This window comes from Epinephelus fuscoguttatus, linkage group LG17 (genome assembly GCF_011397635.1).
Source record: "Epinephelus fuscoguttatus linkage group LG17, E.fuscoguttatus.final_Chr_v1".
In the NCBI taxonomy this organism is placed as follows: Eukaryota; Metazoa; Chordata; class Actinopteri; order Perciformes; family Serranidae; genus Epinephelus; species Epinephelus fuscoguttatus.
In genome coordinates, this window is record NC_064768.1 from 20,217,405 (window position 1) to 20,244,186 (window position 26,782).

At 40.5% G+C, this 26,782-nt stretch overlaps 2 protein-coding genes across 7 annotated transcripts in view; both read left to right on the top strand.

The window, feature by feature from the left end:
* Positions 1-16,583, top strand: part of ubap2l (ubiquitin associated protein 2-like) — a 34,545-nt gene extending 17,962 nt beyond the window's left edge. For 3 of the 6 annotated variants that reach the window (XM_049601882.1, XM_049601881.1, XM_049601884.1), the window contains 14 exons: positions 160-280; positions 2,933-2,972; positions 3,112-3,298; positions 3,452-3,518; positions 5,076-5,397; positions 6,566-6,654; positions 6,780-6,833; positions 6,953-7,034; positions 8,529-8,746; positions 9,108-9,213; positions 10,515-10,640; positions 13,763-13,830; positions 13,950-14,144; positions 16,046-16,583. In XM_049601882.1, coding sequence (XP_049457839.1) covers positions 160-280; positions 2,933-2,972; positions 3,112-3,298; positions 3,452-3,518; positions 5,076-5,397; positions 6,566-6,654; positions 6,780-6,833; positions 6,953-7,034; positions 8,529-8,746; positions 9,108-9,213; positions 10,515-10,640; positions 13,763-13,830; positions 13,950-14,144; positions 16,046-16,141 — 1,771 coding nt within the window. In that variant the 3' untranslated portion in view covers positions 16,142-16,583. The remainder of the gene's footprint in view (positions 1-159; positions 281-2,932; positions 2,973-3,111; positions 3,299-3,451; positions 3,519-5,075; positions 5,398-6,565; positions 6,655-6,779; positions 6,834-6,952; positions 7,035-8,528; positions 8,747-9,107; positions 9,214-10,514; positions 10,641-13,762; positions 13,831-13,949; positions 14,145-16,045) is intronic. The other 3 variants (XM_049601885.1, XM_049601887.1, XM_049601883.1) reach the window with 2 other exon arrangements.
* Positions 16,584-19,601: 3,018 nt separating this feature from the next.
* On the top strand, positions 19,602-22,978 carry hax1 (HCLS1 associated protein X-1). The gene is made up of 7 exons (XM_049603189.1): positions 19,602-19,793; positions 20,173-20,441; positions 21,570-21,784; positions 21,893-21,956; positions 22,052-22,185; positions 22,282-22,402; positions 22,521-22,978. The coding sequence occupies exons 1-7, from the start codon at positions 19,729-19,731 to the stop codon at positions 22,592-22,594; spliced, it is 942 nt and encodes a 313-aa protein (XP_049459146.1). The 5' UTR covers positions 19,602-19,728; the 3' UTR covers positions 22,595-22,978.
* The last annotated feature ends 3,804 nt before the right edge of the window (positions 22,979-26,782 follow it).

Genomic DNA, 26,782 nt, shown 5'->3' on the forward strand with positions numbered 1-26,782 from the left:
TGGCTGGACAGTTTTCTATGTTTTTTTCTCATGCAGTATTCATTAAAAGTACTTGGGTCGTAATGTGTTCTAGTCTTTTAAAAGTGAAATAGTTTTCAAGTCAGCACCACTAATTGCTCTCTAAGAACACAATCTTGTCAATGCCATTACAATCTGCAGTGAGTCAACTCCAGCTCTCTCCAACTCCAGCCAGATGGACCTGTATGATCAGAGAGCATCTCAGACTCGACGCTACCCTCCCTCAGTTTCCTCTTCCCCTCAGAAGGATATGCAGCCCAAGGTAAGGCTAAAGCTTACCTCTTTTTAACTTGAACTGGTAACAAGTAATAATCCTTTTATTTAAAAAAAAAAACTGCTAAAAAAATGAGCCATATAACATTGTCTTGCATTTGGACCAAGGTTTTTTCCATCAAATCATAATAAATAAATCAGAATCATAGATCACTCAGCTTTTTCTTTTCTTTTTCCTTCTTTACTGTGCGCACTCCTTCTCCTCTCTTCCTCACCTTGAAAAATTCCTGCCTGACATTGTAGGGTTTTATTGTGCTCTTAAAACCCTGGCAAAACCAGTGGACCTATGTTGATGGGGCTAAACTTAACATTACTTTACAATTTAATGAACCGGCTTTTCACTGTAGTTTTCCTCCTTTCATTGGTACGCTGATGCAGAAGGTCTGTAGACAACTGATAATAAAACCTACATTTCATTGGCATTATTTCCTCGGGCTGCTTTTAGATTGTATCATTTATGCCTCCTTACAGGCAATAGCTGTGGCCAGTGGCATTATGTTTTCAGGTTCACAGTATGTATGTCCATCCATCCATCCATCCATATGTACGTCCATCCATCCCATTTTCGTGAACGTGATATCTCAAGAACGCCTTGAGGGAATTTCTTCAAATTTGGCACAAATGTCCATTTGGACTCAAGAAAGAACTTAGAATTTTTGGGGTCATAGGTCAAAAGTCAAGGTCAGTGTGATCTGGCATCCATCTCATTCTTGTGAATGTGATGCCTCAAGAACTCTTTGAGAGAATTTCTTCAAATTTGGCACAAACATCGACTTGGAATCAATAATGAACTGGTCAAAGGTCACTGTGACCTTGTGTCAGTCTCTGTCTCATTTCTTGAATTTTGTGTTATCTCAAGTAGGCCTTAAGTCAATTTCCTCAAATTTGCAACAAACATCTAATGGCCCATTTATGCTCAACCTTAATTACCAATCTGGATATGGACGGAGTCTTCTGTCCGTGCTCCGCATTCATTTTGTCCGTATTTCTGCATGTTTCCATAAAGCTTAGGGATACGGGCCGAACGGAGCAGTACCACTGGAAACCGTGGGGGCAGTGTTGCTGTCACTACCCGATACTTAGCTCTAGTGAGACACGAAGAAGAAATAACAATGACGGTTATTGAATGCCCCGGTGGACATCCTAAAGTACTGGAAATGACGCTTGTCGTCAATTTCTCTCATCAGCAGTACTAGAGGCTTTGTCTTTTATGCAAGAGGGACATTATCAATATCTCCTCCACAGTCGCCATGTTGGTTTTTGAGTTTGTTGTTGTCATAAACTTTTGACTCTGGGCTGCCCCCTGGTGGATATATTGGTTAACATCCATGCCAACGTAAAGGACGCATGGAAGTATGTGGGCAGTGATGGTGACATCGTTTGAAACAGACGTATATATTTTCGGATGTAAAGGGAACATAAATGGGCCTTAATTGGAGCCATGACTGGCCAGGAATGATCTTTGTGGCCGTTGCCTTTATAATGACAGGATTGTGGATTGTTAAGTTCTGGATATTTCTTGCCCTAAACAAGTCTCTCCTCATCCATTCTTTGTCACGCACGAGACACAGTAACAGAGTTCCCTTTTCATCAATGGTGAGGAGAGGAGTCGAGCTGCCGTAGAAGCAGAGTAAAAGAACTGCTAAGGGGAGCTGGTATGTACAAGCGAAGAGCAAGTTGGAGAAGAATGCATGTAATTTTGGGAGTGCCATGGCTGGAAATAGGATAGTGGCGTGAAGTGCCGTGGGTTGGTGTGTCCAGGAGCGCCGACATGCAGCTAGCTGCCGCCTGTGTGGGGTTGTACATTAAAAATAATAGGTGCATAGTTTTTGACGTGCAGCGTTCACTGTCGGGGTGTTTTGGCCTGCACAGAGCTTAGTTGTAGTGAGTTTCTACATTGATGCACTCACTCTAAAACTTTCTCAGGATTGGAACTTTTTGAAGGGAGAGGAAGTGTTGCATTATCGTACTATAAGCGTCATAGCTCTCATGCCATTCATATGTTTTGTTGAGGATTTTACACAATTATGCTTAAAAAGAGGTTGATAAGTAACTTCCTACTGAAAAGCGGGACATTGATCATTGATTGAAATATTTTGCTTTGAGTACGAACATTTTAATATGGAGTTGTGTTAGAACTGAGAGGAATCATTTGGGGCTCATTACTAGTAATTAAAGGCTTTGCTTTAATGCGGAAGTCTTCTGTTGTAAATTTGTAACTGTAAAGATTGCCTGATTAAAACCTTAAATATACAATGCTCCACACAAATTGCATCAATCGAAGTCACAGGTTTTTATACAATCAGGGTTCTAAAGGTTTAAAGTTCCTGTTTGATCTGGGTCAAGCCCTTCATTCCCTCTGTTCCCTCTACATTGCAAAAATCATTTAGAGATCATGACCTGAACTCAAGTGTTTAAAATTACAAAGGCAGCATGTAAACTGGTGTTACTTTACCCCCTCATTTTTTTGGTTTTAAGTTGTGGTCATTGTAATACACTACTGGTTTCAAACTTGACCTGTAGCATAGCAAACAAGCTTCTTGGCTCAACAGTTTCCAGAAAAAAAAAACACTCTTCAACTTCTAATGAATGCCTGTTTCCATAGAAACCTGTGAGCTCACCTTCATTGTTGGTTTTACAGAATGGCTTCAATTCAATACAAGCAACGCAGTCAGTTGAAGGTAAGTGTCTATTTACAAAGCCTTTTGTCCTCTTTAAAGCATTGTTGAAATTGTCTTGACGTTTGTCACAAACACTTTTTTTACCCAATCACTCTGGATTGGAATTTATTTCAGAAATCTCTCTTTTCTCTCTCCCCAGCTGCAGCAGGCTCTGCAGTATCGGTCAAACCGGTCTCTGATTCGGTCACGCCTGTCTCTAGTATGGGCACTTTGACTGACAGTGGCTCTGCTTCCTTGTTGACTACAACCAATCAGACATCCCTCAGCAGTCTGGGGCACAGTGAAGACCTGCCTCCAAGCACCATGCCCCCTCCTCAGCACAACAAGTAAGACGCTGCTAAATTAACACCTATAGGAATAAAACAGGAAATTAACTAGTATCTTAAGTTATGACCTTTGGGTGAACCCAAGTATCTGTATGTTTGATGTGTTTTTGTGATAGTTGAGATGTGCTCTGAACCTTCCTGTCATTTGTACAGCTCTCACCCATCACAACAGAACAGCCTTGCTCCATCATCAGTGCGGACATCCAACTCAAGCTTACTGGTGAGCTTATTATGTTGATTTCTGTATACCAGAGCCCATTGTGCAGCTCCATTATATTGTCTTTTACTTTTTCATGACCACTGAAAGTGCAAATTGTGTAGAGTTCAGACTACGCAGTACCAGCCCGACTATATTTCAATCCAGCATTGAGCGGGCATGATAAGTCATTGTTTTAACCTGAGTATTGTGTCATAGTGGACGACAATCAACATTACATCTGGGATGCCTCACAACATGTTCTCTCACATTTGTTAAGGCCCGAACATACTCGGGCGTACTATAAGCGGAGCGGACTCCGCGAGGAATGTCCGCAGTCAATTCGGGCTTCAATAGTCGAGCGCACTTCCGCGTTGTAGTTTCCTGTAAAAATGTCCGTGAAACACACTACATTACCCACAATTCTTGCACGTCGATGTGAAAAATACATGCCGAGCAGTCACTGGTGCGTGGAGCAGAGTCCGAGTACGTTCCGCCCAAGTATGTTCGGGCCTTTATGTTGATCGATGGGAATACAGAGTGCTTTTCACATACAACTATTGTAGAAATATGGTGAAGGGGAAGAGGAATGGTGCTGCCAGGTGGAACAGTGAGACAGAGGAAAGATTGTCATTATTTTCTTTCCTTTTGGAACATAAGATAGCCAGCATCACATGCTGCCACTGTGTTTATTTTCTTGTTCCTGGAAGTGAGCTCCTAGCATCTCCCTCCTAGAGCAGGGTATTGTTTGAAAAATATTACACCAGTACCAACACCAGTACCAATACCAGTACCCTTAAAGTGATGCCAATACCTGTAGAGAACTTGGCTCCATGCTGAGTATGGTTAGTGAAAGTCTGCAAGTCTGCTAACTTTTGCATCACTTGGCTAATGATACCTAACTAGCTATTTCCATATCAGTGTGAGTTTGTTGAGACCATTTAACGGCTCGTTGTTGGATGTTAGCCACTGCTGCTGTTTTAGCTTGTGTTAGCTGGGCAGATGTTGAACTGACTGGAGATGGAAGCAACAGGAAGTTTGCTGATCTAGCGGGGAGTGGGGACGATACAGGATCAGACACCCTGTTAAAAAAGGGTCGAAATCAGGCATCATTTAACTGGAGACGTTTCGATATAACTTGGTACTTATTTATTGTAGTCGATACCCTAAAGGTATTGAGTGTTAATACCCAGTCCAAGTCAGTCCTGGTGATATTATGCACATTGCCAAAGATCGCAAACTATAATTGGCCAGGCACCAACATGTAGACTGTCACGTCTCTCGGCCAAGTCACAGCAAGAATTTATGACTTTATAAACACCTCATCTGACACAGTGACCAATATAACAGACAAAAATATCACCTAGTCTGATCCTGGCATTAAATAGAAACTCAGAAAACATGTGTTGTGTATACATGCTCATGCAGGACAGCGTATATCCCTCCATCTCTGTGAGCATGTTCGACACTGCATTTCCTGTGATGGCAGATGGGCACATTAGATGTCCATCGACTCTAATGGAAATGTAATCTCATCAATCCTAACCGCATCTTTTTATCTTCTTCCTTCCGTCTGTACAGCATCCCAACGTAGATGGTGACTCGAGCCTGCACTCGTCCTCCTTCCCCTCCTCCGTCTCAGCTGTGCCGTCTTCATCAGTCCCCTCCTCTTCCTCGGTGGCTGCTGCACAGGTGTCCCTAGGAGCCCCTCAGGCCTCCTCTGTGGGATCTGCTACAGTTTCAGCCCCCTCTGGCCTCGGCCCCGTCAGCAGTCTGGCCATGGGCCTCAACACTGCCTCCATGGGTGCTCCAGCTGCAGCAATCGCTGCTGCTTCAGTCTCCTCAACGGCCATTCCTTCTTCTGCTACTTCCTCATCCTCACGCAGCTCTGCAGCATCCTCAGGTTAGACTGAAACACAAGCACATTGTCTCCCCCCTTTACTGTAATTTATGCTGTCAATCTACAGGTAGCATTACCTGACTTAATTGTAGCCCTAGCAATTTGGTGTCAGGGCTTCATAATTCAGAATAACTTCCTGGTGAAATGGACTGTGAGGATTATATATGCCTCCATAGTTGGTTTTCATCATACATTTTTAATTGCTACAATTCTGCTTCAGCTGCGGCTAACCACCGAGTGTGCTGAGAGCATTAAGTAGAGTTTGTTTGTCCCATTAATCCCTCATTTTTGCACAGTTTTGATCGGAGCTACTTATCTGACTAGGTGATAAATCATTACCTCTCCCTGTGCCTATTAGAACTTGTTGGTTATGGCGATGTCAAGTATAACTGTGTAATCATTATGGTTGTCTGTGTGGTGAGGTGGCAGGGTTTTTAGGCAAGATTCTGCAGCTTCATCTTAATTTATTTTGTGGTTTTTCAGGTTCAGGTGGTTGTATAGATTGTATGCATTACCCCACAGTGGTGCAATTATGGCAAAAGATTTCTTGGGAAGTCTTCTTGTTGATCCAGAAATCGATAGCAGAATGTGACCATATATTTGGTACAAGCGCAGAAATAGGGTTAAATAAACTGGTTTCCATTTCCTCACCATCACTGGCAGGGTTTCCATTCTTCTGACTCATCTTACTCTCAGTTTGGTTATTCCTCTGAAGCTTTTTTTCCTCTCACACACAAACACTTAATATTTATTTTCTCTGCTCCCTCTGCTGGTGCAGTTTATCATGTGACGTATTCCAGTCTTGCCATTTACTGAAGCAGCTGAGGTAGAAATTTGCAGCGCTTGGTGTGATCACTCCTTGCTAATTGTAATCTAGTAGGAGAGATCTGTTGCTTGGTGTGATGCAACAGATCTCTCATTGCTACTTGAAATCTAGTAGGATCATTTTCATGTACAAATTAGATTGTAATGGATAAGAGCTGACATTGGTATTAGGGCATGACTGACTGTGCAGCCCTATTTTGTTTCTGTGGTTCATGTTGTAATTTCCCACTAAAAAAATGTATGTATGAATCCTTTTTTTCCAGTGTACATAGTTACGACTTTAAGTATTGGCTTGTTGGGCAAATTAATGCATTTTTTATGTTTTTACATGGCTTTGTGCACACAGGGAAAGCACCTCCAAACCTGCCACCTGGAGTGCCCCCTCTACTGCCCAACCCATACATCATGGCCCCCGGACTACTGCATGCCTACCCTGTAAGTTCCTGCCAGGGTCATGCCAGTCTTAGTACAATCTGAGCTTTACCTGTGCTTACCAGAGTTTATATTATATATCTGATAGAGTAACACAATGTTCTGACATATTTCCTCCTTCGTCTCAGCCTCAGGTGTATGGCTATGATGACCTACAGATGCTGCAGACAAGAATACCGCTGGTGAGTTCTATTTTGTGAAAATTCTTCAACTCCTGCAGTAAAAACATTATGCACAAGTTAGACTTCACAGCTTCTTGTCCAGTACTTTTACTTTATGAAAAACATTTTTCTCCCTCCAGGATTATTACAGCATCCCCTTTGCAACTCCCACAACAGCACTGACTGGCAGAGACGGCAGCCTGACAAGCAACCCGTACTCTGGTGAGCCATCAAACAACTGTTTTTATTGAAAGTTGAGCTTACTGTGTCTGTTCAGCAGTTAGCCGAAGAAGCTTTATGTGCTTCTCTGATGAAGGAACATCACATAAATATCCTCACAAAAACATAGTGCACTGAAAGGCATTTTCTTATTGGTTGTTAATAGACACTGTGCCTGGCAAGATGACAGTGCACCTATCTGTGGTCACACATAGGTTTTATTATCAGGATGATATTGGCTACATGCCTGTTTTATGAACACATTTAACAAGGTATAATATCAGTGAATAATCTAACATCTAGAAATGGCACTTCGAGAGTGTCCCTGGCCAATAATTCAAGCATATAAGTATTGATTGCTGTCGGAGACTATGAAAGCATGCCCTATTAGAAAGTTTTAAGACAAAGGGGATAACTAAGAATCATTTTTGGTGATGATTAACTGAGATTGTTACTTCAAGGAAGGAATGGTTCATCATCCTATCAAATATGACACCTCTTACAACAAGCTAACAATTAAGGGATTTTTATGCCTCTGCGCCAGTAATAGCCTTGACCAGAGGCATTCAGTTTTCAGGTTGTCCCTAATTGGTGACGCTAGTGCTGGATTCACTTTGGACACAGGGGTGCTGTGAAGCGTGCTGATTGTCTATGGAGTGCGGCCCGCTTCCATTCGGTGCCCATGCTGAGCAATGGGGCTGTTCACACTGGATGCACTGCGACCCTGAGCTCCACAGCCGGCTGGTGATATGTAGCTGTACTTTCAGCGCCTGGCCTATTTTTTCTGAGAGCAGCAGGCGAATCTGGCAAGAAAACACACTGATACTCTATTATGAACAATACAAAGGCTGTATTCGATATGATAAAAAATGATCTGATTACAATAGATGATAAAATATGCATCTCATCCTTTTACATATTTGTCAGTTGTGTCTAAAAGGAAAACAAGAGAGACAGGCAGACACACAGAGATGTGCACACAGACAAACACACAAGCAGACTCTACATGTGATTAGAAATGAGCAGAGGAGCAGAATTACTTGCTTACTGGCACAGAGAAATGTGCTTTTGGTGTGAATAGCCATGCGACTGCTGATGTGCAGCTGCACGACAGTTGCATATTGGGGCTGCTCTCTGTCCAGTGTGAACATGACGTACACTTGAAACTGTGCTGATTGTATAGATCCTCTATGCTGCCTGGTTGAAGATGTGTGTGAAGCATCCATGTTTTAGAATGTGTAGCTTCTCTGCAAAAACATCCATAGCCTATTTGAGGCATTGTCTGCTGTCATGGCTCATACTTTCATATAAGTCTGTAACTGGAACTTGGCTAGTGGAAGCATGCAACTGCAAGACGGTCTTTGTAGTTTTTTTCTTTATGCCCTTTGTTTATTTTTGATGTGCTATTTTTTTATACTTCCCGTGTGACATTTGCACTTAAACACTTTCAGTAACTTCCCAATCTATCCTGTCGTCCTCACTTTCCCGTATTTGCAGGCGACTTATCAAAGTTTGGTCGAGGTGACGCATCATCCCCAGCTCCAGCCACCACATTAGCTCAGACACAACAGAACCAGACCCAGACGCATCACACCACACAGCAGCCGTTCCTCAACCCCGCGCTGCCGCCTGGCTACAGCTACACGAGCCTCCCATACTACACTGGCATGCCAGGCCTGCCCAATACCTTCCAATACGGACCTGCTGTGTTTCCGGTGAGAAAACTTAAGTCTCCACATGCTAGCTTACCTGTGGTTGCCATGACAGTCCTGCTCTTTGACAGTCCTGCTCCCTGAGTATTTTTATTATTTTTGTTTTACATATCTCATTAGGACCAGATGCACCTCAATACCATGGAGTGGGCTAGCAAATAAAATTTGATGTGTGCATAAATGGAAGCGATCATTTTTTTCCTTTTGGTGGCACTATGTAAGATTGCATTTTGAGATTTAAATATATTTTCTGACCCAAAAGAGAAGAAAATGGATTTTCATGACCCCACACGACGAACTTTGGTTATCGTATTTGGTTACGCTTGCTGACTCGATGACATGACATGGTTTTATTTCTGTCCAGGTGGCTCCTACCTCGTCAAAGCAGCACGGTGTGAATGTCGGCGTGAATGCATCAGCCACACCCTTCCAGCAGGCTAGTGGCTATGGTTCCCATGGATACAGCACTGGTGAGGCACTAAACAATACTGAAGCGGCATGTTTGAAGGGGTCATGCAGGTCCTGCTCTGTATACTTGCATACCAATAACTTTGTGCTGTTTCTCACAATGAGCCCATTGATTTCTCATCGGTGTGGAGTGCATATTTCATTTGAGCTCTGCAGCATCTACAAGCATAAACATGATGCTTGTGTAAAGACTTCTGTTATGCTTGTGTCAAGGCAGTTGTTTTATAGTTGATAACACATTCTTGTCTGCTGATTCTCTACCTGAACTGTTGAGTTAATCACAATGCTTTCGGATCGAGCATGATTAATATCGAGGTTTAGTTGTGTCCGAATATTGGAAATGCACCTGCATCTTGTACCCAGCTTTCATTGCCTGTACACACAAGGAATATGTCTCAATGATTAGCTGTTTCTATAATGACGAGAGAATGTCATTTTTGTTAAATGGCCTCTCACGATGAACCATATGGGCCATTTAAACTGAATGGGAAAGGGAAGATGGGCTTGAACAGTGGCACCTGGCTATACCAGTTTAAATAACACAGGGGTTAGGTTATAGGTCTCCTGCTGTCTTCCATAGCTTGCTTTGCTCATTTCAGAAAGTGAAGTTTCACCTTCCACCACATCACATGCACACATTCATCATAAACGCATCAACAAATGGAGCACCCATCACCCTTTCATATTTCTTCACATAACTGCCTTTCTTAGCCCATTTTCAGCAGTTTCATATTTTCATAGCGGCCTTCTGGTATCTACTCGATCACTTTATAGTCTTTTTTTTTTTTAAGTGATGCTTTATTTTATTTTCAAACTATCACTCAATATCCACCTTTTAGTCACAACACATGCGACACCTATTTGTTCTAAGCTGCACCATCTGCTGCTTTCTGCCATCACCCAACTCAAGCTCACTCTCCAACCCCCCTCCCACACACACACCCTGCCTGCCCCCTCACTTCCCCCACCTCCTCCCCTCAGACTTGGGTCAAATAGTATTTGCAAATGACGGTAGCGTTGATTCTGACCCGCTCGTTGTATCGGATGGGCGGGTTTCGCCACACAGGACAATGCATTTGGTGTCAAAGTTCAGATAATTACAGTATTTGGATGCCAGTATAGTGGGTATCCTAGAGGACTTGACACTGTCCGCATTGTCACAGTATGGTAAAACCTGTCCATGTGGTACACAGTTCCAAACAAACGCTATAAATTATTTGCAAATGCTATTTGAGGCAGGTCTGCTTCCCCTGCCTGGTGTGTCTAACGCTGTGGGCTGCGGCTGTGTGTCTGACTGTTGCAGGCTATGAGGATGTGGGCCAGGCTTCAGGGAGTGGGGATTTCTGTAAGGGCGGATACGGCACTGCCGTGGCCGCTGCCGCTTCTGCACAAAACAAGCCAGCCAGCTCTGTCACCGGGCCTGGAGTCGGTGAGTGCCGCCACATGCCAAAATAAAGCAAAAAGAAAACAAGACAAAACCCTGTCCCTCCCGTCTTCCTCCTTGTGTCACCAACCATCCTTCTCCCCCTCTTTGCTCTCGTTCCTTTGCCTCATCGCTGATGAGCTGCGCCTGTGGGAAGACCGTCACACTACATCCGCTTTTAGACAATCCAATGCAGCCTGCCTCTCTGACAAGCCTTGTCTGCCATTCTGTCTGTTTCCTGTTCTCTTCCAGAGCAACTCATCATCAATCCAATCTGGTCTTTTTATTCCAGAGATTCATGCTACATAATTATCAGCTTTAGAGTCAAAAATGTGGCAGGTAACAAGAGCTGTGGTTGCCATAAACTGATGAGTTGCTCTTGCTGATGCTGTCCCATTTCCCCTCTGTGTTGCTTGCTCTTCACTCATGTTGTCATTGCTGGTATGTCCATCTCCAGAGTATCGAGTTCACTGTCCAGTGGGTGAAGTAGGTTACATTCCAAGAGAGAAGGGCAAAAAAATGTCTATATAACTTGTAAAATAATGCTGTGCTGTACAAGAGTGTGTGTTAATGTACCATTTGAAGAGCCTTTCAAGTGGCGAGTGGCTGCAGCAGTATTCACACTGCACATTTATGATGCTCTGCTCACAGAATGGTGTCTGAATGAAGACAAAGGTGCCCTGTAAAGGGCACTCAAGGGTTTGAGCGTCAGTATTTCTGCCATAATTGCTGGTATCTGTTTTGTTGGATTTTTCTGACAGATCTCATTAGTATCATTACAAAGATTTTGTAATCTAAGCAAGACGATGAAAGAAATGGCCACATTTCGACCACAAAATACAGTGACGGCATGAGGGGGAATTATTTCTTTAGAAAGACGTCGCCTCTCAGACGTGAGCTCTTCATTATATTCAGCTGTAATGTCCATTGTTTTTTAGGGAACAGGGCTGAGCTGTTTTGAAAATATATTTAATTGCTCTTTATCATTTTTCGGGACATCCAAATCGAGTTTGTTTTTGTTTTTTTTTTGTTTTGTTTTGTTTTTTTTTTGTTTTGTTTTTTGTTGTTGTTGTTGTTTTTGCCATTGATCCAAGTCATTTAACATTGAGTATCTGCTGATACCATGTCCTAATCCGATGCTTCTATTTTCCAAGATAATAAAGCTGTATGGTGCAAATTTGAAGTACTTAAAAGTTATTACAGTCAGTCCAATGTATAATCAACGTTTGACAATTGAATAGCTCTGCAAGGCATTGAGAAAAATCCCTGCATTTGTCTGAATTACCCAAATGAACTGTATTCTGTATTCTAAGTGTTAATTTACATCATCTGTAAATCTTTTGCATAGATTGGACTACTCATGTAAATTTCTCTTATCGGCTTTTGCTCTTGGGGCTTTTGTTGCACTTGCAGTGGCATGGTGAGTTTTGCCATAGACGACAGCAAAACCCAAAAGACTCTCACACTGAGCTGAAATAAAATGAGTGCTCGTAACTTGGTAGATAACGTTAAAAAAAAAAAAAGTTTTAAAAATTTATAACAGTCTCGTGCAGCATTTTGGGGTTGTTTATGGTGTTCGGTGTTTTGCAGTGGGCCGGGCTCAGCCCCTGCTCTTAACACACATGAGCTCAGTGGAGTGGAGGAGAGAGGGACAGCGGAGAGTTGGAGTTGACTGCTGCACTTAGTACACTGCTGTGCATCAAAGCTTCGCAAGTAAAATCACCAGCTGTCATAAAACAAAGGATCAGATCGGGCTTTTTTTTTTTTTTTTTTTTTTTGCCTTGATTGGCCCCGACATCGATCTTTGAGATCAGATCAGGAAATCCCTAATTACAATATAGTTCACAATATTAGAGGCAATGATTATTTTTGCATCATTATTTTATTTTAAATATATATATATATATATATATATATTAAAAGATTTTTTTATGAGGTCTGTAGAATATGATTTGTAGGCCGGGACATCTTTGTAGCAGCACCTCAATACTTAATATTGAAATGGTGTTTCAGCATATTTTGCCTTTTAAATATCCTCCTGCGATTTGGATATTGCACTAGCTCATATTGGAATTTCGATAAAATTCTAATTATTGTTCAGCACTACTTCTGACCTAAAATCATTTTTGTTACACAGCACAGGACAAGTCTGAATTGAATGCTTTATAACATATTGACTACATCAGCACACAGGGATGAGCATCACTCCTACTGACAATGGACATCATTTAAAGCTCCACCACTTTTTAACTCCATCACTGATGCAGCCTGTAAATGAACTCAAACCACTCTTCTTTCTTTATTTCATTATGTTCCAACTCACTGCTGTTTTCTAGCAGTGCCACGACTTCAGATGCCAAATACTGCATTAGCATTGTGGCTCTTTCCGTAACAATTCTGTCATGTCTTAATAAAGCTATAAACATGAATTATGAAACTGACTGTACAAAAATTTTAACTAACTTCAGGATGATTTAATCGTGTGATCAGTCCTCTTGACAAAAGTAATATGACATCACAGACTTCAATGCATTAACATTTTGTTATGTAAATGCCACTATAACAGAGTCCTTAAAGTCTTTCCTGTCTCGTGCTCCACTTTGCACACCAGTTGACCCTGTTCTGCATCTCCATGGTGATACAGGGGGTCAGTGTGTGCCAGAACAACCACAGCAGTAACTACCAGATACAGTCAGACTTTAAACACTGTGGCTGACTGGAACTGATACGCTGCTACACCATCTTTCTCACCTCTCTTCCCCTTCATCTCAACCCTCTTCATCTCCTCTGCTGTCCTCACCAAAGGGAAATTCTAATCAAATCATCTATGAGCTTCAGCGGACATAGATGGTCATACTGGTAGATATTTCCCAGGAATTTCTTTTGTTTGTAAGCCATAAGATTTTTTTTTTTTAGATGCTTAAATTGGAGAAAAGGATTGCACAGAAATAGAGGTGTCTAAAGAATTTCTATTCCCTGTTATTAGCACACCATATAGCAAGTATGCTGGTTAGAATCTGAAAACAACCATGTGGCTGGGCATGGTTTGTTTGGTGGCTGTCCCTCAAGTCTTCTTTACATGCACAATTTTCTGACTCATTTTTTTGCCCTGTCTTCTCTTTCTGCAGGAGTTTCTGTGACATCAAGTAATACGGGGGTACCAGATATTTCAGGGTCTGTTTACACAAAGACGCAGGTAATTACAGATCATTAATATTTCAAGCCCTTCCTTACAGGAAGGGACTTTTCCCCCTCCATGCCATTTGAATTAAGCAAAAATGTCACATCTGTTCTTTGTCTCATTTCCTCCTGCAGTCGTTCGAGAAGCAGGGTTTCCATGCTGGCACGCCAGCAGCTTCGTTCAGCCTGCCCTCGGCTCTGGGGAGCGGGGGACCCATCAACCCCCCGGCTGCCGCTGGCTACGCCCCGGCCCCCTTCATGCACATCCTGGCACCGCACCAACAACCCCACTCTCAGATTCTGCACCACCACCTGCAGCAGGATGGACAGGTAGCGTACATGGTTTTGTTGTTGGGTTTGTCTCCATCTGTTGGAGTTGGTCAGGTTTCACACCTGCAGTTCAGTTCAGGTGGTATGACCAAGACAAAAAAAGATACAAGACTGCAACTGAACATCTGTCAAGAAAAATAACCAACGAGTAAAAAAAACAGGACAAAAAAAAAGAGTCGTTGTGTACATCTATTATTACAAGGGGGGAACGTTTCAGTTTAAGCACTATGCTTCACTTTGTTTTTAATGAGGAAGTGCCAAAATAGACAGTAGGACACAACCTTAGTGCCAGTGTTGTCCACGTTCACACTTGACAAAAGTTCGCCCAAAGTTCAGTTAACACAGATTAAAATGAACTAGTTCACGTTTATAGTTTGCGACTTGAATTTTGAACCATGTTCACAGTAGTAGTTCACCAGTAACATTGATGGAAGCTGTGTTTCCTGAATTGCCAATTGCACAGCTGGTGTCAGGTTGAGGTCTGTTCCCCTGTCGAATAGTGTTTCCCTCCTGATAAAATGTGTAGCATTAGGTAAAGGAAAAGGTTTGGTTGGTTCAGATTTACATTGAGGGAAACACATATCAACGGGGAAACAGTCTTTGAAAAAACATGGGGTGTCAAAGCATTATGATGATATTCTCGAAGGTTTCAAATGTATTGCCCAGCAAGCCTCGTATTTCATTATTTATCATTTATTTAACAATAAAGACAAAACACTGACCAAACATTGAAGAATGATAAACATTAAAATACAGATTAACATTGTTGCATAGGAAGAATTAATACAAAAGATATAATGTACACTGAAGCTAATTTATAGCCTCTGTCCCTTGTTAGGCTTTTAGATTTTAAGTTATAAACTATAATGATGGATAAAACTGGTTCTGGATTAAAACTAGGGCTTTATGGGGCGTCGGTGGCTTAGTGGTAGAGCAGGCACCCCGTGTACAAGGCTGTTGCTGCAGCGGCCCAGGTTCGACTCCAGCCTGTGGCCTTTTGCTGCATGTCAATTCCTCTCTCTCTCTCTCCCCTTTCACGCTTGTCTGTCCTACCAATTAAAAGCCAAAATGCCCCCAAAAAATATCTTCCAAAAAAAAAAAAAAAAAAAAAAACTAGTGCTTTATTCAACTCAGAACTACACCAGTGGAATCAGGTTTGGCTGTTCAATACTAATATTCAACTATTTGCTCCCTTTTTTCCCATATAGTTTGAGAATTTGAACGGGGTTCACTAGGACATTTAGTGTGGCAGTGACACTGCAGTAATATAGTAAATAAGCTAACTGTGCTAACAACGGATTGGACATGTGCAACAAAATTTTTTTGCTAACATGAGATATCAAACAAATGCCAGAGACTGTATTAAGTTGCTGTGAGCTGTAAATTCAACACTTTTAAGCAGAAGGCAGAAGATAACATGATGTAAGAGTCTTACGATGTTGAATCTCTCCTCCTCTGTGCAGCTGCCTTTGTGGTCTGCAGCAGCCTTTACTGAAAAGCAGCATGAAAGTAGCAAAATCTAAGTACGCTGACTGGCAAAAAAACAAAAAGTGGCTGCTCAATTTCAAGCAATTCCAGTCAACTGAGGGGTCTCAGACTGAAGACTCAAATCTCCAAGTTTCAAGGGAGCAGCCCTCATAAAAACAGATGCATTAAAAGGCTTTGTGCATGTATCTGTGTGTGTGTGTGTGTGTGTGTGGTACATGAGTGTGTAGGCATCGACAAACAAGTGTAAGCACTTGTTGATCCATTCAAACTCATGCAATCCCAGTGGAAAGTGTCCTTGGCAGATGAATCATAAAGTGTATATGGGTTTGTCATGTCACTAAGCTACACTGTATGTGAGTAAACACATGGCATGAATAGACAGCTCACAGATACACTCTGTCCTCTCTGCACAGAGCGGCACCGGACAGCGCAGCCAGAACGCCTCCATTCAGCAGAAGTCTCAGATCAACAAGTCGGCATACAACAGCTACAACTGGGGGGCAAACTAACATCCACTGTCGGGCCCCCCCCCCCACACACACACACACACACTGTTGACAGAAGCAAGAAGGGGGCTCATCACTCCTTCCGAAAACAGTCTCCACATATAAACTCCCTCTTCCTCCTGCAGAGATTCCCTCCCCAGTCTCTTGGCCCAGCACTCCTGCAGCTCTGACCGCAGTCAGAGGAGGTGCTGTGCCGAGAGAACGAGCACTGTATGGATGCATGGAAGGGTGGGAGGGACAGGAGGGGCTTAGAAGAGAGGGAGATGGGAGCTTAATGGTTATAGAAATAACACCATCAAGAGGTGAAATATTGAGTGTTGGGATTTGTTAATGTTTATCCTCCAGCCCCTCCCCTTTTTTCTTTGACTTGTATGTAACATAGAACTGTTTTCTAAAAGAATGAACGTTTCCTGTATGGTCTTTTTTTTTTTTTTTTTTTTTTTTTGGTCTTCCCCTCCCTCTTTTTTTCTTGCAGATGGGGAGAAATGAAGTAATATCTGAAGGTGGGGGGACAGGCTGGTTTTGTATTTCTCACCCTCAACTCCCCACTCCTTAATTTTGATGGAAACTCTTCTTTCCCCCACACAAAGTACCCAAACACAATTTGCTTAATTGCCGTTAAATGTTTGTTTTTTTAATGTAATTTTAAGTTTGAAGAAACAATTCTCTAAATTGGTAGAGTTGTGAAGTTTATTTTTTACCAAATATAGATATATTATATATAAAGACATATAAGCGAGCTCACTGGCTTGGACTGTGAGGAAAGTGTGTTTGTCATGTGACTGCGTGCATGTTTGTACACACGGAGGCCGTGGTTGTGTACTGTGCTTTGTTTTTTTGCCTAGCACAGAATTTTTTCATTATCCAACACTTGTACAGTAACTGTTCCCATGACTTATAAATATGTTGCATAAAGGCCCCACCTATTCTGCAAGAGATGTTGGATGATTTCCAAGGCCAATACACACCCAGTCTGCCTTCCAGTGTGTTTTATTTTGTTTGTTTCTGAGGCCCCCCCACCTCCTCCCTGCTTCACCACCTGTCCCCCATTGTAAGGAAATCTGCAGCATTGAATACTGATGGACAGAATTGTACTATGGGTTTTTTGTCAGTGATTTATTTTTTCTTTTTGTACTGTGCGTTTTAAAAACAATTTAAATGGATAAACTTGTCTTGTACATATATAAAAAAAAAACACAAGTACTGTAGTTCCTGTTTGTTCGATGGCTTTCTCCCTTTCCTTCTCGAATCCTTGCAGACTTGTTAGCTTTTTGTTTCATATATTTTTTTTATTTTGTAAAAATATATAAATATTAAGTAAATAAACAAGAAAAAGACATTTTCATCATTTTGGATGTGAATGTCTTTTAAGAAACTATATTTGTTTCTCATGTGGCTTGTAAATGCAGCAGCATCTCGTCTTCCGACAGTTCAACAGTGACGCTCAGTGTTTGTGTCGCTGAAGGCTGGCCTTAATTCATCTGACAGTTAAAAACATCAAAGTCGCTGATACTTGATATCAGGGGAACAATGAATTGACTAACAGTGTAAGAAGCTTGTGCTTGGCACGACTGAAACCATCTGAGTCAGAGGCTGAAGGGTTGGTGTCTCTTTTAAGCCGGAGTTATCTAACAGACTCCAGGGGATCAGTAGTGCCAAATTAAACTCCAAACACAGCACATCTCCAGGCATTTGCTTTGTTTCATCTTTGTTGTTTACAAGATTTAAATGCACTTTTGCATCTAAACAACCTAATTTACAGTTGTGATAGCTGCAGCTAAATATCTTTACATTCTAATAAGTCATGTCAATACACAACCATGCTGCTTTTCCTGACAGGATATTAACATATGTGCTGTTTTCCTCCCGAGTTTCTGTAGCTTAGGCTTTAAATTATCAGAGGTAAAGGGGAAAGAAGTGTTGGGAAGCTGAGCACATTTACTCAAGTAGGTATACTCTTACTTTTCTATTTTACCACATTTCTTTGCTTTTTAAATCCATTACATTTAATTAAGTTACTTGGTACTTTACAGATAGTGTAAAGCTAGGTGTAGATATTTGAACTTAATTTGGAAAAAAAAAATAAATCATTTTGTCAAAAAGCTAAGTGACGAACTGAAATTAACACACAAAAAAAAAAAGTTTTAAAGGCATTTTAAATCGTATAGTCGACAAATCTCCGTATAGCTGGTTATGGTGAGGTAAGGTAGATACAATTTCTTAAAAAAATAAATAAAAAAAAAACTTTTAAATGGGATGATTTGGCAAATTTTGTGCATAAGAAATTAACCGTGCAGTTTCATGAGATATATAATAAAATTTAATGAATTAATATTGCTTTAAAAATAAATATTTTTAGATTTTTACCGGCATTTAGTTGGTATTTCTATTCACACCTACTGAAAGCTTTAGCCATGTGCGTCACTGCTGTTCTGGTGACAAATCAGTGTAACAGCTGACTGGATGTGGAGTAAACATCCGCTTTTATGGCCTAAAAAGGCTTCCATATAAATAATGAAATGCCTAATTAACCCATTGCGTCATTAATTTCACAACTATAACATAGCCAGCGTTTTTATAGTGCACAGTGCATACGCTGCTGATGGGAAAGTCAGCAATATATTGCTCACAGCTAACGGCTAAACTCCTGTTTCCCGGGTAACTGTGGCGTCATCATGCGTCATCATCATAGACAGACGCCTTGGAATTTTTCTCACTGATGAAACGTTACATCCGCATCGTGATAGAACGCCGTTGCTAGGAAACAGCGGTCTGCTTTAACTTTGCAAACACTTCCTAATTCCACAGGCAGTGGTGGTTGAAGCAATGAGCTCCTTTAGTTTATAAGTACGTAGTATTACTATAATATAGTGCATGCAGCAGAATGGCAGCATTTTATTGTAGTAGGTCGAGATGGAGCTGAGTTTAACTGCTTTAGTTAGTTAAATGTTGTTAAGTAGAAGTACAAATCCACTGAAGATGTAGAGTAGGAGTAACAAAACGGAGGTACTCACAGAAAGGTCAAGTAGGTTTTCACATACGAATAATTTACTTTGGTGTTTTGGTGCAAAGACAACAAATATACATATAGAATCGGTGGAAACTTTATAAGTATACTGTAACTGTTCAAGGCAGGAATGTGCAAAATATATTTTAGTGGATGTCCAAGAATCAAGAATAAAAACAATGCAATGTACAGAGACAGGAGTGCAAAATATTGGCAGATTAAGTATTTCAACTTGTGCAAATCTGCGTTTTACTTTCCATTATTGACAACAGGTAATTAGCGAGACCATTTTCTTTGCTTTATACCTCTTAACCTCTTCTATTACAAACATTAGCATCTAAAACACAAGCGGTTCAAACGTAAAACCCTAGCTGATGCCCCATAGAGCGTGTTGTTATTTCTGCTGCGCCTTTTTTCTGATATGTACGGTAACGTATCTTTACGACTGGTTGCGTCATACCGAAGTGTCTGGAACACTTTACGACACTGTTGATGTCCGAGGCTTTCGTTTTCTCCAGCGGATGTGTGCAGTTAGCATCTGTTTTAAAGTTATGATTTAGTTTTCTACAGAAGTTGTTGTTAAATGAGTGTTTTTGATTTGTTTCGCGGGTTCTTCGGAGTACCTGGAGGCCATTATCGTGGCCGAAGGTAAGTTTATGGAGTCAAAGTCAGGTACACAGCTGCCTCTCTGAGCTAAGCTAAGCTAACAGAAGTTGGCTAACTTGGTACCTGCACTGCATGCTGTTGGGTTAGTTAGGTAATGAAACAGCTTTAAGTAGGGAGATTAGTGTTTCTGTGCCAGGATGACCACAGGGGTCCCTCACCATCTGCCACCAGGGTTGCTTTTTATTTAGCATGACTTTAAAGAGTGACCTCGACATTAATACGATTGAGTGCTTTAACCAAACTTTGTTGACGTAACAGTTGGTCAGTTGACGTAACGGTACCAAACCTAAAGCAAGATTTAATAACCAATGTACATGAATGACATAGTTACTCATTAATTTTCCTTATTGTGATGTACCAGGGACCCCTTCTTCGATGCCATGACACATGATGATGACGATGACGACGATGATGATGATGATGCTGCTGATGAAGATGGATTTTACTATGATGGGTTCCGGGGGGAGCAGCAGGACCCCTTTGACAGTGCTTTGAGGTTTGGCTTCAGCTTTGGCCCCGACGGGATGAGGATCCAGGAGCCTCCAGTGTTTGGTCAGGTGCTCAGGGAGATGGAGGAGATATTCTCCCAGCTGGGCCGCTGGGATGGACAGCCAGGCTCTGGACACCTGGGTATGAAAACTGAGCCTTGGTACAGGATTTTACAGCTTATCTCAGTCTATTAAAACAACAAACAAATGGACCCTTGACCTAGCTCTGACACCACTTGTAGCCTATACACTAAAGGTGTCACTAAGTGTCTATAAGAGAAGATTGCACTATTCAATTGTGGAAAAGTGCCTTTAGCCAGTCAAACCAGGAGCTGTATGCACAAACACACTGAGAACACTCTCACATAGCTCCTACTGTTTTTTTTTTTAGTAAGGAGTCATAGCTTAGGAGTGAGATAGTAAAGTTCTCAAAGCTACTCTAAGAAAGGAAGAGACAGAAACTTTTATCCCAGTGAGGAGGTGTGGTTGACCCTGTTGCCAGGCATGACACATTCTCTTAACAGATGTGATTGGCTGTCAGAGACACACCCATTTGTGAGCCTTCAAAGTGTGGACACCCAGTGGAAATGAAATGAACTGCTGACTGTGAAAGTGTTGTCATTGTTGATGTGGTCAATCTGCTGATGGAAGGTTTAGACAGTCCCAAATCATCACTGCTGCACTGTTGGATTTTTCCAGTTTTCCAAATATCTTAGTATTGACAGCATGTTATTTCTGGCATTGAAGCGTTAGGTGGGAAATGTGTGCGTATCCCTACTGAGATCAGCCACACATATTATCCCTGCATAATCTAAACTGTAGCATTTCATTGACTCACTAGATCTAGTCTTAACTTTTTAGGGGAGAATTCTAAGAAAACGTCAACTCGAAGAATGGTCTTAAAATTTCATCACTAGGAGCAACTCTTTGTATTGGAAGCTTTGTGAATATGGCTCCTGGTCTGTCAGAGGTTCAGCAGAGTGGAATACAATTCCAACTCACATCAGACATGTTAACATCTTTCAGGAATAAATTAAACAGTGGATGATTAACACATATACATGTCAGCACTAAACTATTTTGCTTATACCATCCCATTGTCCTGCTTGTTTGTAGTGTTGTTCAGTATTTGTATATGTCACTACTGCTACTACTACTTTAAACAACTGTGTGTCCTTTTCTAATCTTTTCTCACTGTTCCATCTCTCAAACAAACTAAACATTTGCAATTCTCAGTTGTAGATTGAGTCATGTCTCCCTCATGTTCTAGATGTTCCCAGTATCATGCCGCCACCACCTCAGGACAGAGCAGAGAGGGGCGGAGCAGAATCCAGTAGGAACCCCCTCAGAGACTTCATGCTCAAATCTCCTGACAACAACCCACAAGGACCCCAAGCGGGGCCATCTAGAGAGCCTAGCCACCCGTCTCATGAGTCGCCAGAATTTCCTAGCTCACCATTCCACGGCTGGACACCTTTTTCAAAGGTGAAAATGATAGTTGCTCCCACTTTTCCAGCAATACTTTGTTTCTGTGGCAGCATTAAGTGTTACTGGTCACTGTTATGTATCAACTTTCCTGTGATGTCTTCACAGTTTAATGATATTTGGAGAAGAGAACCACAGAGAGCGCCAGAGGAGGAGCGCAAAGAAGACAGAGGTAGGCGATATTTTTAATGCTTCAGTAAAAGAAAAGAAGAATATGACTTTGCTCTGCTCTCCAACTGATTGCCCGTCCCCATCCTTCCCATCCAGATCTGGACTCTGCCGTGTCATCTCGGGGCTTGGATGAGATTCTGACGCCACCTGCTGGTCAGGCACCAAACCAGCCCAGGACTCGCTCATTCTTCCAGTCAGTCATTGTCACCAAGGTGGTGAAGCCTGATGGGGTGAGACAAACAGTTTATTCTGATTTTATTACTAATCATGTACTTTCATCCTCTTGTAACCACTTGGTTGTATTTTACTGTTTTGATGTCTGTCAGACTGTAGAGGAGAGGCGAACAGTTCGAGACGGCCAAGGCAATGAAGAGACCACAGTGACCCGCTCAGGAGGTCCTGGTAGCCTGGAGGGACCAGACCATCAAACTGGACCTGTCATACCAGGTCAGTGTGTACATACAGGGTGTTTATAATTATTAATTGTGCATGTTTTTGTTTTTAGAGTTTTCTGGCTATTGTAGTAGCTTGATCTAGTTCTAATGGATTCTTGTTTTTATTTCAGGTCGTCAGAACCCATTTTCAGACATGCGGGATGATGACTCATTGTTCTCCAAGTTCTTTGGAGGGTTTAAATAACATGTAAAGTGGAGCATATTCATCGGACCGGGCGACCCCAGCTTTTGTTCCTTGAACATATTTCAGTCTATGAGTGTTTCTGTAGAGCTGTGAGTTCGCATATGTATAGGATACATCTGTATATGGACAGAACACCTGCATGACCTTCGGTTGCCAAAATGAATGTGTTGGATCAGGTTCTCCGGTCTGTTTAAGGTCACATAGAGTTTCAACTCATATAGACTAGAAGCTGCCAATCCCGTAGACTAGTGAACGAATCAAGAGACTTCAGAAAGTAATCACTTCACAAATATATATTTTATTTTTGAATTGTTGTGTAAGATAACCTTGTATGGATGTGAGTGTGTGATATGTCAAATAAAGAGTCTTAATATATTTACACAATTGTTGTTTGCCTGTTGGAGTAGTCAGTTTAGGGTACTCACTTTAAAGGTGCAGGTTATGACATTCAGAGTATTATTATAGCTGCAAACAACTATTTGGAATTTAAAGATTTAGTGGAGTAATGGCGCCTTGAACAGAGAATAAAGTCACTCTCCCTCTGCTCATGCAAAGGTTACTGCTGATCATGGCATCCTGACCCCTCGGTGGTGGAGCTGCACAATCGGGCAAGCGTAGCACCCACAGTCCAGGTTGCTAGTTTGCATTTCTTAGGATAGCAAAGGCATGACCCACCCTCCTCTGCCTCACTCTGCCTCTGAATGGCTAACCCTAATCTCACTCCTCTTGCTTAAACCTAACCAATGCAACCAACAAAGGAAACAACCACTGGCCCTATCGGAGGGAGAGTAGGGCGGATCATGCCTTCACTATCCTAGAAAAAGCAAGTTCGCAACCCCCTCTCTGGTATTTATTTATTTATTTTATTTATTTATTTATTTATTTCGATCACGTAAACAACAATGTACAAAAAATAAAAATAAAATAATAAATAAAGCACACATATATACATACATACATACATATACACAGTACCTAAATAATAATAATCATAAGGAAATAAGTGTACAAAAAAAAAATGTGTACACAAAACAGTAACATCTCGTAAGCAACGTAGTTTACATGAGCGAAAGGGAGTAGGAAGAAGTATACACTTATCTAATCCTACCCCTATAATCTTAACTATTAATATGTTCTAATTACTTTCATAGCACAAAAACAAAAGGAATATTTATTTCATTCCTTCATTACACTATGTATCATTTCCTACCACATTTTAATTCAAATAGCAAGCAAACACCTTGTGTAAATTATTCAATGTACCTCTGGAGAATCATTTCTTTATGTCTCTTTTAAACAGAATTATACTCAAAATGTTTTGATTTTAGTGCTCAAATTATTCCACAGTTTTACTCCACAAATGGTGATACAGAAACTTTTCTTTGTTGTGAGCTCTGCCAACCTTTAGATTTGATTTCTCTCTTAAATCATAACCTTGTCTCTTTCATGAAACATTCTCTGAATATTTCTTGGTAGCAGATAGTTCCTTGCTTTATATAAAACTTGGGCTGTTTTATGCTCAACCAGATCAAACAGTTTTAGAGTTTTAGACTTCCAGAATAAGTCATTGGTGTGTGCCCCATAATCAACCCTGTGAATAATTCTCATTGCTCTTTTTTGTAGTATGAAAAGTGGCTGAAGTGCAGTTTTGTATGTATTTCCCCATGTCTCTATACAGTACTCTAAATAAGGAAGAATCAGTGAATTGTACAGCATATAGAGTGATTTATGATCTAGGACATGCTTTGCTTTAACCAGAACTGAAATGCTGCGAGACAGTTTAGATTTAATATGTTTGATGTGAGGTTTCCAGCAAATTTTGTCATCTATTATCACTCCCAGGAATTTATTTTGATGTACTCTTTCAATGTTTACACCATCTATTTGTACCTGTATTTGATCGTGTATTTTACAATTTCCAAATAACATGATTTTTGTTTTGTTCAGATTTAGTGAAAGTTTATTCTTATCAAACCATTTTTTGATTTTCCTTAACTCTGAAGTGATGACATCCAAAAGTTGTTGCAAACTCTCACCAGAACAAAAAATATTTGTGTAATCTGCAAATAAAATACATTTAGCTAAACTAGACACATTACAGATGTCATTAATATACAGGACAAAGAGTTTCGGTCCCAACACTGACCCCTGGGGGACACCACATGCAATATCCAGACATTCTGATGAGCGGTCTCCCATCTTTACATATTGCTGCCTGTTTCTCAAATAACTTCTCACCCAATTCAAGGGAACCCCCCTAATCCCATATTGCTCCAATTTATTAATCAATCTATCGTGGTCAATTGTGTCAAATGCCTTTTTTAGGTCAACGAATACTCCTGCTACATATTGCTTTTTATCTATGGAATCTGTGATAGCTTCTATGAGTTCTGTTAAAGCAAGCGATGTTGAATGGTTTGATCTGAATCCATATTGACTGTTGCTGAGTAAGTTGTGTTTTTCTATAAAACTGTCCAATCTGTTGTTAAAAAGTTTTTCTAGTATTTTTGAGAATTGAGGAAGAAGAGAAACAGGCCTGTAATTTGTAAAGTGGTGACGATCCCCGGTTTTGTACAGCGGTGTTACTTTTGCTAGTTTCATTTTATGAGGAAATTGCCCAGTTTGGATAGATAAATTGAAGATATGAGTGAGTGGTTTAGAAATCCCAGCAATAACCCTTTTTACTGTTTTCATATCTATATCATGACAGTCAGATGACAACTTGTTTTTACATTTATTAACAATTTCTATAATTTCTTTTTCTTCTATTGCTCTGAGGAACATAGAAGAAGAATTCCTTTCTATGACCTCCTCATTGATGCTTCCAGTCATTTGTGGATCGGGGATTTTTTCCGCCAATTTTGGTCCAACACTTACAAAGAAATGATTGAACTTATTAACCACCTCCTCCATATTATCAATCTTTAAATCATTATCAATAAAATATTCAGGGTAATTAGTCTGTCTAGGGCCATTTCTTATTATACTGTTCAAAATATTCCAAATACCTTTAATATTGTTTTTGTTATTTTCTAATCTTTCATTATAATATTCCTTTTTACGTATTCTCATTATGTTAGTTAACTTATTTTTATATTTTTTATATTTGTTTTCAGCTTCTGTTGTTCGATGTTTTAAAAATTCTCGATATAATGTGTTTTTCTTTTTACAAGCGTTTTGAATTCCCTTTGTGATCCACTGATTATCTTTATGATTTTGTTTTTTTCTGTATTGTTTAATTGGACAATTTTTATCATAAAGTACACAAAACATTTTCAAAAATTCGTCGTATGCTTTGTTGCTGTCTTTTTCTTTATATATTCGTTCCCAGTCTTGTGCTAGCAAATCATTACTTAATTTAACCATAGACTCTTCTGTCTTAACCCTTCTATATTGTAGTTTGTTATCCTGTTGGTTGTTTATGTGGCTATTGCTGTAAGTTGTAAAAACAGGCAAGTGGTCACTGATATCACAAACTAACAGTCCACTCACTGTGTCATTGTCTATTTGATTAGTAAAGATATTATCAATGAGTGAGGCACTATGGGAGGTAATGTGACTGGGTCTGGTGATTTTAGGATATAGGCTTAAGCTGTATAGAGTATTGATAAATTCCTCTGTCATTTTGTGTTTATTATGGTTTATTAAGTTGATGTTAAAGTCACCACAGATAAACATAACTTTCTGACTTACTCTTGAGAAATTTTCCTCCATCCAGTCCCTGAACAAGTCTATGTTTGAACTTGGTGTTCTGTATATACAGCTCACAATGATATTTTTCTTTCTCTCCAGTACAATTTCTATAGTAACACATTCAAGAAGATTATCCACTACTACTGACAGCTTTTCATCGACCTTGAAATTAAATTTCCTGTCCACAAACAAAGCAACACCATCACCATTCTTGTTTTTTCTGTTTACATAGACCAATTCATATCCATCCAGTTCAAAGTGAATAACCCGTTCACTGTTCATCCAGGTTTCTGATACAGCAATGATGCTGAAAGGCTGTTTGATCTGGCTTAAGATGTATTTTATGTTTTCAAAATTGGCATACAGGCTCCTGCTGTTAAAGTGGATTATTGATATTTTGTTTCCCGATTTTATAGTGTTGTTGAACTGTTCTTCAGTATAATAGTAGCAGTTGTTCTTGATGTTATGGAAAAAGTTGTTTTCTGGATCAATGTC